This window comes from Haliotis rubra, unplaced genomic scaffold, assembly GCF_003918875.1.
Source record: "Haliotis rubra isolate DU_JTF1 unplaced genomic scaffold, ASM391887v1 Scf46, whole genome shotgun sequence".
NCBI lineage: Eukaryota > Metazoa > Mollusca > Gastropoda > Lepetellida > Haliotidae > Haliotis > Haliotis rubra.
Genome location: NW_025767146.1, coordinates 2,761,924 through 2,779,230, shown reverse-complemented (window position 1 = coordinate 2,779,230; position 17,307 = coordinate 2,761,924). Strand labels below are relative to the sequence as shown.

Here is a 17,307-nt window from a genome sequence, read left to right as displayed (position 1 = left end):
TGTAGGGAGCTCTAGGAGGGCTGGACTCATGCTGACAACATGTTGCATGTATTGATGGTGGTAAAGCCTTTGGTGTAACTCCAGTAGAAGAATGTAGGGAGGTCTAGGAGGGCTGGACTCATGCTGACAACATGTTGCATGTATTGATGGTGGTAAAGCCTTTGGTGTAACTCCAGTAGAAGAATGTGTAGGGAGGTCTAGGAGGGCTGGACTCCAGCTGACAACATGTTGCATGTATTGATGGTGGTAAAGCCTTTGGTGTAACTCCAGTAGAAGAATGTGTAGGGAGGTCTAGGAGGGCTGGACTCATGCTGACAACATGTTGCATGTATTGATGGTGGTAAAGCCTTTGGTGTAACTCCAGTAGAAGAATGTGTAGGGAGGTCTAGGAGGGCTGGACTCCAGCTGACAACATGTTGCATGTATTGATGGTGGTAAAGCCTTTGGTGTAACTCCAGTAGAAGAATGTGTAGGGAGCTCTAGGAGGGCTGGACTCATGCTGACAACATGTTGCATGTATTGATGGTGTGTTTCATGTGTATTGCACTGATATCTTCATTTTGGATGAAAGTTCAAGTTCAAACTGATTATCATATTACATAACTTAAAAATGGTTTTATTGTATCACATTCTTACAATACAACGGTGGTTGTTTGAGTTGTTTGTGATGTTATAAGATATGAGTTGAAATAAAGTGGGGATGAATATCAGATAAATGTCTGTGAGACACACAGCTGAGTGAGGTATGTCATCCTCCTCTCCCCCTTTCCGCCCCATCCCCCCTCCCATCCCTGGCCTGAACACCAAGCTGTGCTTGTCCCAGGTTGTATATCATTATATTGCCTCAAGGACTTACGCATCACTTACACCTGAGACGTTTATCATGTATTGTGATCAGCTGGCTGATAAAGATACAGCTGGCTGAAAGTTACAGTGGAGCCTACAGTTATCAGTGGAGTCTTTATCATCTTAATGTGATCAAGGAAGATAAACCAATACAGGAAATGTATAATGATGGGAGAAATATATACCGATCTTGAAAATATACACTCATTATGAGAAATATGTACCAATCTTGAAAATATACACTCATTATGAGAAATATGTACCAATCTTGAAAATATACACTCATTATGAGAAATATATACCCATCTTGAAATAAACACTCATTATGAGAAATATGTACCAATCTTGAATATATACACTCATTATGAGAAATATGTACCAATCTTGAAAATATACACTCATTATGAGACATATATACCCATCTTGAAATATACACTCATTATGAGAAATATGTAATAATAATAATAATAAGTGTTCTTGTATAGCGCACAAATCAAACTGCAAGGCAATTTCTCTAGGCGCTAAAAGATAGAGTGATCTGAAGAAAGGATTAAAGTTCATAAGCTTGTTTAAAAAGGAAAGTTTTCAGTTGGGACTGGAAAGATTCCACGGACGCGGCTTGTCGGATGTGAAGAGGCAGTGAGTTCCAGAAAAGGGGAGCTGTGTAAGAGAACTGTCTATGTCCATATGACTTTAATCTGACCTTGGGGACATTCAACTGACAATTAGAACTTGATCTTAAAAGCCGCGGGTGGGACATATTCACTGAGGAGATCTTTCAGATAGATTGGAGCTTTGTCATGGAGGCACTTGAAAGCTTAGAGTGAGGATTTTATATTCTATTCTCTGTTTCGTGGGCAGCCAATGTAAGCGTATCAGCAATGGTGTAATGTGACTGCGCTTGTTGACTCGGCAAATCAATCGCGCCGCAGAGTTCTGAATCCTCTGGAGCTTGGACAATAGATCATGGCGGATATTTACAAGAAGACTGCAGCAATAATCCAAACGTGAGAGAACAAGTGAACGAACTAGGTGGTGAGCTGCATCAAATGTCAGAATATCACGAATGGAAGCAATATTTCTGAGATGAAAATAGCATGACTTACCAATCTTGAAAATATATATACCTATTCATGGAAATATATACCCACCATGAGGGGCGGTGGCGTAGCCTAGTGGTTATAGTGTGTGCTCGTCACACCAAAAGACCCGGGTTGCATTCCCCACGTGGGCACAATGTGTGAAACCCATTTCTATTGTCCCCCGTCTTGATATTGCTAAAATATTGCTAAAAGTGTCATAAAACTAAACTCACTCACTCACTATACCAACCATGAAATTATATACCTTATCAGGGAAAAAGATGCCGATGTTGAAAATATATACTCAAACAGAAACATATATAGAAGTATGTGCTGATCAGAAAAGTATGTATCAGTGTGCAGACTGCATTATGAACCTTCCTTGCAGGGATTATAAATACTGAAATACAGTTTTATGATAGGCAATTAATCTTCCGTGGGACACACTTGTTGACTGAACGTAATTTGCTAAGCAGATAGGGTCTGACCTGATTTTGGATGACTGCTTCCAGATATGCTGTATCTTTCTCTAAAACACAAATACTTTTATGATAGGCAGTTAGTGAGTCATGGTGTCAGAGTTCATTCTTGGCTGAAACATTGTTGCATGTTCAATTTTCAAATGGCAGAGACTTGAAATACAAGATCCATGATGGCACACTGTGTTTCAACCTGATAAAAAATATAGTAACCTGTCAGGGTGTTAGACTCTGCATCTCTGAAAATGAATACTTTTGATAGGAAAAAGGAAATACAGGAGCCCCAGTGAGATTGAAAGTGTAAACTTGCTTCTTTTAGCTCTATAGAATTACAGTTATGGCTGAGTGGAGACTATCAGGGTTTTTGTTGAGTGTCCTCAGTACTCAAGATACTGTTAGTTATCCTGTTAGTTATCCTGACTCTCTAAGATACTGTTAGTTATCCTGACCCTCTAAGATACTGTTAGTTATCCTGACTCTCTAAGATACTGTTAGTTATCCTGACTCTCTAAGATACTGTTAGTTATCCTGACCCTCTAAGATACTGTTAGTTATCCTGACTCTCTAAGATACTGCTAGTTATCCTGACTCTCTAAGATACTGTTAGTTATCCTGACCCTCTAAGATACTGTTAGTTATCCTGACCCTCTAAGATACTGTTAGTTATCCTGACCCTCTAAGATACTGTTAGTTATCCTGACCCTCTAAGATACTGTTAGTTATCCTGACTCTCTAAGATACTGCTAGTTATCCTGACTCTCTAAGATACTGTTAGTTATCCTGACCCTCTAAGATACTGTTAGTTATCCTGACCCTCTAAGATACTGTTAGTTATCCTGACCCTCTAAGATACTGTTAGTTATCCTGACCCTCTAAGATACTGTTAGTTATCCTGACTCTCTAAGATACTGTTAGTTATCCTGACCCTCTAAGATACTGTTAGTTATCCTGACTCTCTAAGATACTGTTAGTTATCCTGACCTCTAAGATACTGTTAGTTATCCTGACTCTCTAAGATACTGTTAGTTATCCTGACTCTCTAAGATACTGTTAGTTATCCTGACTCTCTAAGATACTGTTAGTTATCCTGACTCTCTAAGATACTGTTAGTTATCCTGACCCTCTAAGATACTGTTAGTTATCCTGACTCTCTAAGATACTGTTAGTTATCCTGACTCTCTAAGATACTGTTAGTTATCCTGACCTCTAAGATACTGTTAGTTATCCTGACCCTCTAAGATACTGTTAGTTATCCTGACTCTCTAAGATACTGTTAGTTATCCTGACCCTCTAAGATACTGTTAGTTATCCTGACTCTCTAAGATACTGTTAGTTATCCTGACCCTCTAAGATACTGTTAGTTATCCTGACTCTCTAAGATACTGTTAGTTATCCTGACTCTCTAAGATACTGTTAGTTATCCTGACTCTCTAAGATACTGTTAGTTATCCTGACTCTCTAAGATACTGTTAGTTATCCTGACTCTCTAAGATACTGTTAGTTATCCTGACTCTCTAAGATACTGTTAGTTATCCTGACCCTCTAAGATACTGTTAGTTATCCTGACCCTCTAAGATACTGTTAGTTATCCTGACTCTCTAAGATACTGTTAGTTATCCTGACTCTCTAAGATACTGTTAGTTATCCTGACTCTAAGATACTGTTAGTTATCCTGACCTCTCTAAGATACTGTTAGTTATCCTGACTCTCTAAGATACTGTTAGTTATCCTGACTCTCTAAGATACTGTTAGTTATCCTGACCCTCTAAGATACTGTTAGTTATCCTGACCCTCTAAGATACTGTTAGTTATCCTGACTCTCTAAGATACTGTTAGTTATCCTGACCTCTCTAAGATACTGTTAGTTATCCTGACTCTCTAAGATACTGTTAGTTATCCTGACTCTCTAAGATACTGTTAGTTATCCTGACCCTCTAAGATACTGTTAGTTATCCTGACCCTCTAAGATACTGTTAGTTATCCTGACTCTCTAAGATACTGTTAGTTATCCTGACTCTCTAAGATACTGTTAGTTATCCTGACTCTCTAAGATACTGTTAGTTATCCTGACCTCTAAGATACTGTTAGTTATCCTGACTCTCTAAGATACTGTTAGTTATCCTGACTCTCTAAGATACTGTTAGTTATCCTGACTCTCTAAGATACTGTTAGTTATCCTGACCCTCTAAGATACTGTTAGTTATCCTGACTCTCTAAGATACTGTTAGTTATCCTGACTCTCTAAGATACTGTTAGTTATCCTGACTCTCTAAGATACTGTTAGTTATCCTGACCCTCTAAGATACTGTTAGTTATCCTGACCTCTAAGATACTGTTAGTTATCCTGACTCTCTAAGATACTGTTAGTTATCCTGACTCTCTAAGATACTGTTAGTTATCCTGACTCTCTAAGATACTGTTAGTTATCCTGACTCTCTAAGATACTGTTAGTTATCCTGACTCTCTAAGATACTGTTAGTTATCCTGACCCTCTAAGATACTGTTAGTTATCCTGACCCTCTAAGATACTGTTAGTTATCCTGACCCTCTAAGATACTGTTAGTTATCCTGACCTCTAAGATACTGTTAGTTATCCTGACCCTCTAAGATACTGTTATCCTTAGTTATCCTGACTCTCTAAGATACTGTTAGTTATCCTGACCCTCTAAGATACTGTTAGTTATCCTGACCCTCTAAGATACTGTTAGTTATCCTGACCTCTCTAAGATACTGTTAGTTATCCTGACTCTCTAAGATACTGTTAGTTATCCTGACCCTCTAAGATACTGTTAGTTATCCTGACTCTCTAAGATACTGTTAGTTATCCTGACCCTCTAAGATACTGTTAGTTATCCTGACCCTCTAAGATACTGTTAGTTATCCTGACCCTCTAAGATACTGTTAGTTATCCTGACTCTCTAAGATACTGTTAGTTATCCTGACTCTCTAAGATACTGTTAGTTATCCTGACCCTCTAAGATACTGTTAGTTATCCTGACCTCTAAGATACTGTTAGTTATCCTGACTCTCTAAGATACTGTTAGTTATCCTGACTCTCTAAGATACTGTTAGTTATCCTGACCCTCTCTAAGATACTGTTAGTTATCCTGACTCTCTAAGATACTGTTAGTTATCCTGACTCTCTAAGATACTGTTAGTTATCCTGACTCTAAGATACTGTTAGTTATCCTGACTCTCTAAGATACTGTTAGTTATCCTGACTCTCTAAGATACTGTTAGTTATCCTGACTCTCTAAGATACTGTTAGTTATCCTGACTCTCTAAGATACTGTTAGTTATCCTGACTCTCTAAGATACTGTTAGTTATCCTGACCCTCTAAGATACTGTTAGTTATCCTGACTCTCTAAGATACTGTTAGTTATCCTGACCCTCTAAGATACTGTTAGTTATCCTGACCCTCTAAGATACTGTTAGTTATCCTGACTCTCTAAGATACTGTTAGTTATCCTGACTCTCTAAGATACTGTTAGTTATCCTGACTCTCTAAGATACTGTTAGTTATCCTGACCCTCTAAGATACTGTTGTTAGTTATCCTGACCCTCTAAGATACTGTTAGTTATCCTGACTCTCTAAGATACTGTTAGTTATCCTGACTCTCTAAGATACTGTTAGTTATCCTGACTCTCTAAGATACTGTTAGTTATCCTGACTCTCTAAGATACTGTTAGTTATCCTGACCCTCTAAGATACTGTTAGTTATCCTGACTCTCTAAGATACTGTTAGTTATCCTGACCCTCTAAGATACTGTTAGTTATCCTGACCCTCTAAGATACTGTTAGTTATCCTGACTCTCTAAGATACTGTTAGTTATCCTGACCCTCTAAGATACTGTTAGTTATCCTGACCTCTAAGATACTGTTAGTTATCCTGACTCTCTAAGATACTGTTAGTTATCCTGACCCTCTAAGATACTGTTAGTTATCCTGACTCTCTAAGATACTGTTAGTTATCCTGACTCTCTAAGATACTGTTAGTTATCCTGACTCTCTAAGATACTGTTAGTTATCCTGACTCTCTAAGATACTGTTAGTTATCCTGACTCTCTAAGATACTGTTAGTTATCCTGACTCTCTAAGATACTGTTAGTTATCCTGACTCTCTAAGATACTGTTAGTTATCCTGACTCTCTAAGATACTGTTAGTTATCCTGACCCTCTAAGATACTGTTAGTTATCCTGACCTCTAAGATACTGTTAGTTATCCTGACTCTCTAAGATACTGTTAGTTATCCTGACTCTCTAAGATACTGTTAGTTATCCTGACTCTCTAAGATACTGTTAGTTATCCTGACCTCTAAGATACTGTTAGTTATCCTGACTCTCTAAGATACTGTTAGTTATCCTGACTCTCTAAGATACTGTTAGTTATCCTGACTGTTAGTTATCCTCTCTAAGATACTGTTAGTTATCCTGACCTCTAAGATACTGTTAGTTATCCTGACTCTCTAAGATACTGTTAGTTATCCTGATCCTCTAAGATACTGTTAGTTATCCTGACTCTAAGATACTGTTAGTTATCCTGACCTCTAAGATACTGTTAGTTATCCTGACCTCTAAGATACTGTTAGTTATCCTGACCCTCCAAGATACTGTTAGTTATCCTGACCCTCTAAGATACTGTTAGTTATCCTGACCCTCTAAGATACTGTTAGTTATCCTGACCTCTAAGATACTGTTAGTTATCCTGATACTCCAAGATACTGTTAGTTATCCTGACCCTCTAAGATACTGTTAGTTATCCTGACCCTCTAAGATACTGTTATCCTATCCTGACTGTTAGTTATCCTGACTAAGATACTGTTAGTTATCCTGACCCTCTAAGATACTGTTAGTTATCCTGACCCTCTAAGATACTGTTAGTTATCCTGACTCTCTAAGATACTGTTAGTTATCCTGACCTCTAAGATACTGTTAGTTATCCTGACCCTCTAAGATACTGTTAGTTATCCTGACTCTCTAAGATACTGTTAGTTATCCTGACCCTCTAAGATACTGTTAGTTATCCTGACCCTCTAAGATACTGTTAGTTATCCTGACCTCTCTAAGATACTGTTAGTTATCCTGACCCTCTAAGATACTGTTAGTTATCCTGACCCTCTAAGATACTGTTAGTTATCCTGACCCTCTAAGATACTGTTAGTTATCCTGACCTCTAAGATACTGTTAGTTATCCTGACTCTCTAAGATACTGTTAGTTATCCTGACCCTCTAAGATACTGTTAGTTATCCTGACCCTCCAAGATACTGTTAGTTATCCTGACTCTCTAAGATACTGTTAGTTATCCTGACCTCTAAGATACTGTTAGTTATCCTGACCCTCCAAGATACTGTTAGTTATCCTGACTCTCTAAGATACTGTTAGTTATCCTGACCCTCCAAGATACTGTTAGTTATCCTGACTCTCTAAGATACTGTTAGTTATCCTGACCCTCTAAGATACTGTTAGTTATCCTGACTCTCTAAGATACTGTTAGTTATCCTGACCCTCTAAGATACTGTTAGTTATCCTGACTCTCTAAGATACTGTTAGTTATCCTGACCCTCTAAGATACTGTTAGTTATCCTGACCCTCTAAGATACTGTTAGTTATCCTGACCCTCTAAGATACTGTTAGTTATCCTGACCCTCCAAGATACTGTTAGTTATCCTGACCCTCTAAGATACTGTTAGTTATCCTGACCCTCTAAGATACTGTTAGTTATCCTGACTCTCTAAGATACTGTTAGTTATCCTGACTCTCTAAGATACTGTTAGTTATCCTGACCCTCTAAGATACTGTTAGTTATCCTGACCCTCTAAGATACTGTTAGTTATCCTGACCCTCTAAGATACTGTTAGTTATCCTGACCCTCTAAGATACTGTTAGTTATCCTGACCCTCTAAGATACTGTTAGTTATCCTGACCCTCCAAGATACCGTTAGTTATCCTGACCCTCTAAGATACTGTTAGTTATCCTGACCCTCCAAGATACTGTTAGTTATCCTGACTCTCTAAGATACTGTTAGTTATCCTGACCCTCCAAAATACTGTTAGTTATCCTGACCCTCTAAGATACTGTTAGTTATCCTGACGCTCCAAAATACTGTTAGTTATCCTGACCCTCTAAGATACTGTTAGTTATCCTGACCCTCTAAGATACTGTTAGTTATCCTGACCCTCCAAAATACTGTTAGTTATCCTGACCCTCTAAGATACGGTTAGTTATCCTGACCTCCTCCAAGATACTGTTAGTTATCCTGACTCTCTAAGATACTGTTAGTTATCCTGACCCTCTAAGATACTGTTAGTTATCCTGACCTCCAAAATACTGTTAGTTATCCTGACCCTCTAAGATACTGTTAGTTATCCTGACCCTCCAAGATACTGTTAGTTATCCTGACCCTCTAAGATACTGTTAGTTATCCTGACCCTCTAAGATACTGTTAGTTATCCTGACTCTCCAAGATACTGTTAGTTGTCCTGACCCTCTAAGATACTGTTAGTTATCCTGACCCTCTAAGATACTGTTAGTTATCCTGACCCTCTAAGATACTGTTAGTTATCCTGACCCTCTAAGATACTGTTAGTTATCCTGACCCTCCAAGATACTGTTAGTTATCCTGACCCTCTAAGATACTGTTAGTTATCCTGACTCTCTAAGATACTGTTAGTTATCCTGACTCTCTAAGATACTGTTAGTTATCCTGACCCTCTAAGATACTGTTAGTTATCCTGACTCTCTAAGATACTGTTAGTTATCCTGACTCTCTAAGATACTGTTAGTTATCCTGACTCTCTAAGATACTGTTAGTTATCCTGACCTTCCAAGATACTGTTAGTTATCCTGACCTCTAAGATACTGTTAGTTATCCTGACTCTCTAAGATACTGTTAGTTATCCTGACCCTCTAAGATACTGTTAGTTATCCTGACCCTCTAAGATACTGTTAGTTATCCTGACCCTCTAAGATACTGTTAGTTATCCTGACTCTCTAAGATACTGTTAGTTATCCTGACTCTCTAAGATACTGTTAGTTATCCTGACCTCTAAGATACTGTTAGTTATCCTGACTCTCTAAGATACTGTTAGTTATCCTGACCTCCAAGATACTGTTAGTTATCCTGACCTCTAAGATACTGTTAGTTATCCTGACCTCTCTAAGATACTGTTAGTTATCCTGACCCTCTAAGATACTGTTAGTTATCCTGACCCTCCAAGATACTGTTAGTTATCCTGACCCTCTAAGATACTGTTAGTTATCCTGACCCTCTAAGATACTGTTAGTTATCCTGACCTCTAAGATACTGTTAGTTATCCTGACCCTCTAAGATACTGTTAGTTATCCTGACCCTCCAAGATACTGTTAGTTATCCTGACTCCAAGATACTGTTAGTTATCCTGACCCTCTAAGATACTGTTAGTTATCCTGACCCTCTCTAAGATACTGTTAGTTATCCTGACCCTCTAAGATACTGTTAGTTATCCTGACCCTCTAAGATACTGTTAGTTATCCTGACCCTCTAAGATACTGTTAGTTATCCTGACCCTCTAAGATACTGTTAGTTATCCTGACTCTCTAAGATACTGTTAGTTATCCTGACTCTCTAAGATACTGTTAGTTATCCTGACCCTCTAAGATACTGTTAGTTATCCTGACTCTCTAAGATACTGTTAGTTATCCTGACTCTCTAAGATACTGTTAGTTATCCTGACTCTCTAAGATACTGTTAGTTATCCTGACCCTCTAAGATACTGTTAGTTATCCTGACTCTCTAAGATACTGTTAGTTATCCTGACTCTCTAAGATACTGTTAGTTATCCTGACTCTCTAAGATACTGTTAGTTATCCTGACTCTCTAAGATACTGTTAGTTATCCTGACCTCTCTAAGATACTGTTAGTTATCCTGACTCTCTAAGATACTGTTAGTTATCCTGACCCTCTAAGATACTGTTAGTTATCCTGACCCTCTAAGATACTGTTAGTTATCCTGACCCTCTAAGATACTGTTAGTTATCCTGACCCTCTAAGATACTGTTAGTTATCCTGACCCTCTAAGATACTGTTAGTTATCCTGACTCTCTAAGATACTGTTAGTTATCCTGACCCTCTAAGATACTGTTAGTTATCCTGACCCTCTAAGATACTGTTAGTTATCCTGACCCTCTAAGATACTCTAAGTTAGTTATCCTGACCCTCTAAGATACTGTTAGTTATCCTGACCCTCTAAGATACTGTTAGTTATCCTGACCCTCTAAGATACTGTTAGTTATCCTGACCCTCTAAGATACTGTTAGTTATCCTGACCCTCTAAGATACTGTTAGTTATCCTGACCCTCTAAGATACTGTTAGTTATCCTGACCCTCTAAGATACTGTTAGTTATCCTGACCTCTAAGATACTGTTAGTTATCCTGACCCTCTAAGATACTGTTTAGTTATCCTGACCTGACCCTCTAAGATACTGTTAGTTATCCTGACCCTCTAAGATACTGTTAGTTATCCTGACCCTCTAAGATACTGTTAGTTATCCTGACCCTCTAAGATACTGTTAGTTATCCTGACTCTCTAAGATACTGTTAGTTATCCTGACTCTCTAAGATACTGTTAGTTATCCTGACCCTCTAAGATACTGTTAGTTATCCTGACCCTCTAAGATACTGTTAGTTATCCTGACTCTCTAAGATACTGTTAGTTATCCTGACCTCTAAGATACTGTTAGTTATCCTGACCCTCTAAGATACTGTTAGTTATCCTGACTCTCTAAGATACTGTTAGTTATCCTGACCCTCTAAGATACTGTTAGTTATCCTGACCCTCTAAGATACTGTTAGTTATCCTGACTCTCTAAGATACTGTTAGTTATCCTGACCCTCTAAGATACTGTTAGTTATCCTGACCCTCTAAGATACTGTTAGTTATCCTGACCCTCTAAGATACTGTTAGTTATCCTGACTCTCTAAGATACTGTTAGTTATCCTGACTCTCTAAGATACTGTTAGTTATCCTGACTCTCTAAGATACTGTTAGTTATCCTGACTCTCTAAGATACTGTTAGTTATCCTGACCCTCTAAGATACTGTTAGTTATCCTGACCCTCTAAGATACTGTTAGTTATCCTGACCCTCTAAGATACTGTTAGTTATCCTGACCCTCTAAGATACTGTTAGTTATCCTGACCCTCTAAGATACTGTTAGTTATCCTGACCCTCCAAGATACTGTTAGTTATCCTGACCCTCTAAGATACTGTTAGTTATCCTGACCCTCTAAGATACTGTTAGTTATCCTGACCCTCTAAGATACTGTTAGTTATCCTGACCCTCTAAGATACTGTTAGTTATCCTGACTCTCTAAGATACTGTTAGTTATACTCCTGACTGACTCTAAGATACTGTTAGTTATCCTGACTCTCTAAGATACTGTTAGTTATCCTGACTCTCTAAGATACTGTTAGTTATCCTGACTCTCTAAGATACTGTTAGTTATCCTGACTCTCTAAGATACTGTTAGTTATCCTGACTCTCTAAGATACTGTTAGTTATCCTGACTCTCTAAGATACTGTTAGTTATCCTGACTCTCTAAGATACTGTTAGTTATCCTGACTCTCTAAGATACTGTTAGTTATCCTGACTCTCTAAGATACTGTTAGTTATCCTGACCCTCTAAGATACTGTTAGTTATCCTGACTCTCTAAGATACTGTTAGTTATCCTGACTCTCTAAGATACTGTTAGTTATCCTGACCCTCTAAGATACTGTTAGTTATCCTGACCCTCTAAGATACTGTTAGTTATCCTGACCCTCTAAGATACTGTTAGTTATCCTGACCTCTCTAAGATACTGTTAGTTATCCTGACTCTCTAAGATACTGTTAGTTATCCTGACCCTCTAAGATACTGTTAGTTATCCTGACCCTCTAAGATACTGTTAGTTATCCTGACCCTCTAAGATACTGTTAGTTATCCTGACTCTCTAAGATACTGTCCTAGTTATCCTGACTCTCTAAGATACTGTTAGTTATCCTGACTCTCTAAGATACTGTTAGTTATCCTGACCCTCTAAGATACTGTTAGTTATCCTGACCCTCTAAGATACTGTTAGTTATCCTGACCCTCTAAGATACTGTTAGTTATCCTGACCCTCTAAGATACTGTTAGTTATCCTGACCCTCTAAGATACTGTTAGTTATCCTGACCCTCTAAGATACTGTTAGTTATCCTGACTCTAAGATACTGTTAGTTATCCTGACCCTCTAAGATACTGTTAGTTATCCTGACTCTCTAAGATACTGTTAGTTATCCTGACTCTCTAAGATACTGTTAGTTATCCTGACCCTCTAAGATACTGTTAGTTATCCTGACTCTCTAAGATACTGTTAGTTATCCTGACCTCTCTAAGATACTGTTAGTTATCCTGACTCTAAGATACTGTTAGTTATCCTGACCTCTAAGATACTGTTAGTTATCCTGACTAAGATACTAGTTATCCTGACTCTCTCAAGATACTGTTAGTTATCCTGACTCTCTAAGATACTGTTAGTTATCCTGACTCTCTAAGATACTGTTAGTTATCCTGACTCTCTAAGATACTGTTAGTTATCCTGACCCTCTAAGATACTGTTAGTTATCCTGACTCTCTAAGATACTGTTAGTTATCTGACTCTCTAAGATACTGTTAGTTATCCTGACCTCTAAGATACTGTTAGTTATCCTGACTCTCTAAGATACTGTTAGTTATCCTGACTCTCTAAGATACTGTTAGTTATCCTGACTCTCTAGTTATCCTGACTCTCTAAGATACTGTTAGTTATCCTGACTCTCTAAGATACTGTTAGTTATCCTGACTCTCTAAGATACTGTTAGTTATCCTGACTCTCTAAGATACTGTTAGTTATCCTGACTCTCTAAGATACTGTTAGTTATCCTGACTCTCTAAGATACTGTTAGTTATCCTGACTCTCTAAGATACTGTTAGTTATCCTGACTCTCTAAGATACTGTTAGTTATCCTGACTCTCTAAGATACTGTTAGTTATCCTGACCCTCTAAGATACTGTTAGTTATCCTGACTCTCTAAGATACTGTCCTAGTTATCCTGATCCTGACTCTAAGATACTGTTAGTTATCCTGACTCTCTAAGATACTGTTAGTTATCCTGACCCTCTAAGATACTGTTAGTTATCCTGACCCTCTAAGATACTGTTAGTTATCCTGACCCTCTAAGATACTGTTAGTTATCCTGACTCTCTAAGATACTGTTAGTTATCCTGACTCTCTAAGATACTGTTAGTTATCCTGACCCTCTAAGATACTGTTAGTTATCCTGACTCTCTAAGATACTGTTAGTTATCCTGACCCTCTAAGATACTGTTAGTTATCCTGACTCTCTAAGATACTGTTAGTTATCCTGACCCTCTAAGATACTGTTAGTTATCCTGACTCTCTAAGATACTGTTAGTTATCCTGACCCTCTAAGATACTGTTAGTTATCCTGACTCTCTAAGATACTGTTAGTTATCCTGACTCTCTAAGATACTGTTAGTTATCCTGACTCTCTAAGATACTGTTAGTTATCCTGACCCTCTAAGATACTGTTAGTTATCCTGACCCTCTAAGATACTGTTAGTTATCCTGACCCTCTAAGATACTGTTAGTTATCCTGACCCTCTAAGATACTGTTAGTTATCCTGACTCTCTAAGATACTGTTAGTTATCCTGACTCTCTAATATACTGTTAGTTATCCTGACTCTCTAAGATACTGTTAGTTATCCTGACCCTCTAAGATACTGTTAGTTATCCTGACTCTCTAAGATACTGTTAGTTATCCTGACTCTCTAATATACTGTTAGTTATCCTGACTCTCTAAGATACTGTTAGTTATCCTGACCCTCTAAGATACTGTTAGTTATCCTGACTCTCTAAGATACTGTTAGTTATCCTGACCCTCTAAGATACTGTTAGTTATCCTGACCCTCTAAGATACTGTTAGTTATCCTGATCCTCTAAGATACTGTTAGTTATCCTGACTCTCTAAGATACTGTTAGTTATCCTGACCCTCTAAGATACTGTTAGTTATCCTGACCCTCTAAGATACTGTTAGTTATCCTGACCCTCTAAGATACTGTTAGTTATCCTGACTCTCTAAGATACTGTTAGTTATCCTGACTCTCTAAGATACTGTTAGTTATCCTGATCCTCTAAGATACTGTTAGTTATCCTGACCCTCCAAGATACTGTTAGTTATCCTGACTCTCTAAGATACTGTTAGTTATCCTGACCCTCCAAGATACTGTTAGTTATCCTGACTCTCTAAGATACTGTTTGTTATCCTGACCCTCTAAGATACTGTTAGTTATCCTGACCCTCTAAGATACTGTTAGTTATCCTGACTCTCTAAGATACTGTTAGTTATCCTGACCCTCCAAGATACTGTTAGTTATCCTGACCCTCTAAGATACTGTTAGTTATCCTGACTCTCTAAGATACTGTTAGTTATCCTGACTCTCTAAGATACTGTTAGTTATCCTGACCCTCTAAGATACTTTTAGTTATCCTGACCCTCTAAGATACTGTTAGATATCCTGACCCTCTAAGATACTGTTAGTTATCCTGACCCTCTAAGATACTGTTAGTTATCCTGATCCTCTAAGATACTGTTAGTTATGCTGACTCTCTAAGATACTGTTAGTTATCCTGACCCTCTGTTAAGATACTGTTAGTTATCCTGACCCTCTGTTAAGATACTGTTAGTTATCCTGACCCTCTGTTAAGATACTGTTAGTTATCGAATAATCTAAGATACTGTGAGATATTTCAATATTAATTCTGTTAGTTTTCCAATACGATTATTTACCAAATTTGTCTATAGTTATAGTATTTGTGTATTTGTTAATATCTACTTCCCATTTCTTTCAGAATATACAATTTTGATGTTTGACAGCAAGACGAGGCTAAAGAGGTATGTAGTTTTTTTACTTAAAATTTGTAGATATGTTCACAAAGTTCTGCAGTGGTAATACACACACTTCACTGGCAGAGAGATAGTCAGGCTTGGAAAACTAATCCTTGGCCATGCTGTAACCTTGTCGCTTGAACCTTCACTAATCCTTGGCCATGCTGTAACCTTGTAGCTTGAACCTTGGCCATGCTGTAACCTTGTAACTTGAACCCTCACTAATCCTTAGCTGTGTAACCTTGTAGCTTGAACCTTGGCCATGCTGTAACCTTGTAGCTTGAACCCTCACTAATTCTTGGCCATGCTGTAACCTTGTAGCTTGAACCCTCACTAATCCTTAGCTGTAACCTTGTAACTTGAACCTTCACTAATCCTTGGCCATGCTGTAACCTTGTAACTTGAACCTTCACTAATCCTTGGCCATGCTGTAACCTTGTAGCTTGAACCTTCACTAATCCTTGGCCATGCTGTAACCTTGTAGCTTGAACCTTCACTAATCCTTGGCCATGCTGTAACCTTGTAACTTGAACCTTCACTAATCCTTAGCCATGCTGTAACCTTGTAGCTTGAACCTTCACTAATCCTTGGCCATGCTGTAACCTTGTAGCTTGAACCCTCACTAATCCTTGGCCATGCTGTAACCTTGTAGCTTGAACCCTCACTAATCCTTAGCTGTAACCTTGTAGCTTGAACCCTCACTAATTCTTAGCTGTAACCTTTTAGCTTGAACCTTGGTCATGCTGTAACCTTGTAGCTTGAACCTTCACTAATCCTTGGCCATGCTGTAAGCTTGTAGCTTGAACCTTCACTAATCCTTGGCCATGCTGTAACCTTGTAGCTTGAACCTTCACTAATCCTTGGCCATGCTGTAACCTTGTAGCTTGAACCTTCACTAATCCTTGGCCATGCTGTAACCTTGTAGCTTGAACCTTGGCCATGCTGTAACCTTGTAGCTTGAACCTTCACTAATCCTTGGCCATGCTGTAACCTTGTAGCTTGAACCTTGGCCATGCTGTAACCGTGTAGCTTGAACCTTCACTAATCCTTGGCCATGCTGTAACCTTGTAGCTTGAACCCTCACTAATCCTTAGCTGTAACCTTGTAGCTTGAACCCTCACTAATTCTTAGCTGTAACCTTTTAGCTTGAACCTTGGCCATGCTGTAACCTTGTAGCTTGAACCTTCACTAATCCTTGGCCATGCTGTAAGCTTGTAGCTTGAACCTTGGCCATGCTGTAACCTTGTAACTTGAACCTTCACTAATCCTTGGCCATGCTGTAAGCTTGTAGCTTGAACCTTCACTAATCCTTGGCCATGCTGTAACCTTGTAGCTTGAACCTTCACTAATCCTTGGCCATGCTGTAACCGTGTAGCTTGAACCCTCACTATTCCTTAGCTGTGTAACCGTGTAGCTTGAACCTTCACAAATCCTTGGCCATGCTGTAACCTTGTAGCTTGAACCCTCACTAATCCTTAGCTGTGTAACCTTGTAGCTTGAACCTTGGCCATGCTGTAACCGTGTAGCTTGAACCTTCACTAATCCTTGGCCATGCTGTAACCTTGTAGCTTGAACCTTCACTAATCCTTGGCCATACTGTAACCGTGTAGCTTGAACCAACACTAATCCTTAGCTGTGTAACCTTGTAGCTTGAACCTTGGCCATGCTGTAACCGTGTAGCTTGAACCAACACTAATCCTTGGCCATGCTGTAACCTTGTAGCTTGAACCTTCACTAATCCTTAGCTGTAACCTTTTAGCTTGAACCTTCACTAATTCTTGGCCATGCTGTAACCTTGTAGCTTGAACCTTCACTAATCCTTAGCTGTAACCTTGTAGCTTGAACCTTCACTAATCCTTAGCTGTAACCTTTTAGCTTGAACCTTCACTAATTCTTGGCCATGCTGTAACCTTGTAGCTTGAACCTTCACTAATCCTTAGCTGTAA

General features: G+C 38.6%; 1 protein-coding gene across 1 annotated transcript in view; it reads left to right on the top strand.

Moving 5' to 3' along the window:
• The window catches only part of LOC124290185 (serine/threonine-protein kinase/endoribonuclease IRE1-like), a 48,878-nt gene that overhangs the window by 8,046 nt on the left and 23,525 nt on the right, over positions 1–17,307 (top strand). The window contains 1 exon segment of the mRNA XM_046726880.1: positions 15,325–15,418. Within this exon segment, the coding sequence (XP_046582836.1) occupies positions 15,325–15,418 (94 nt within the window).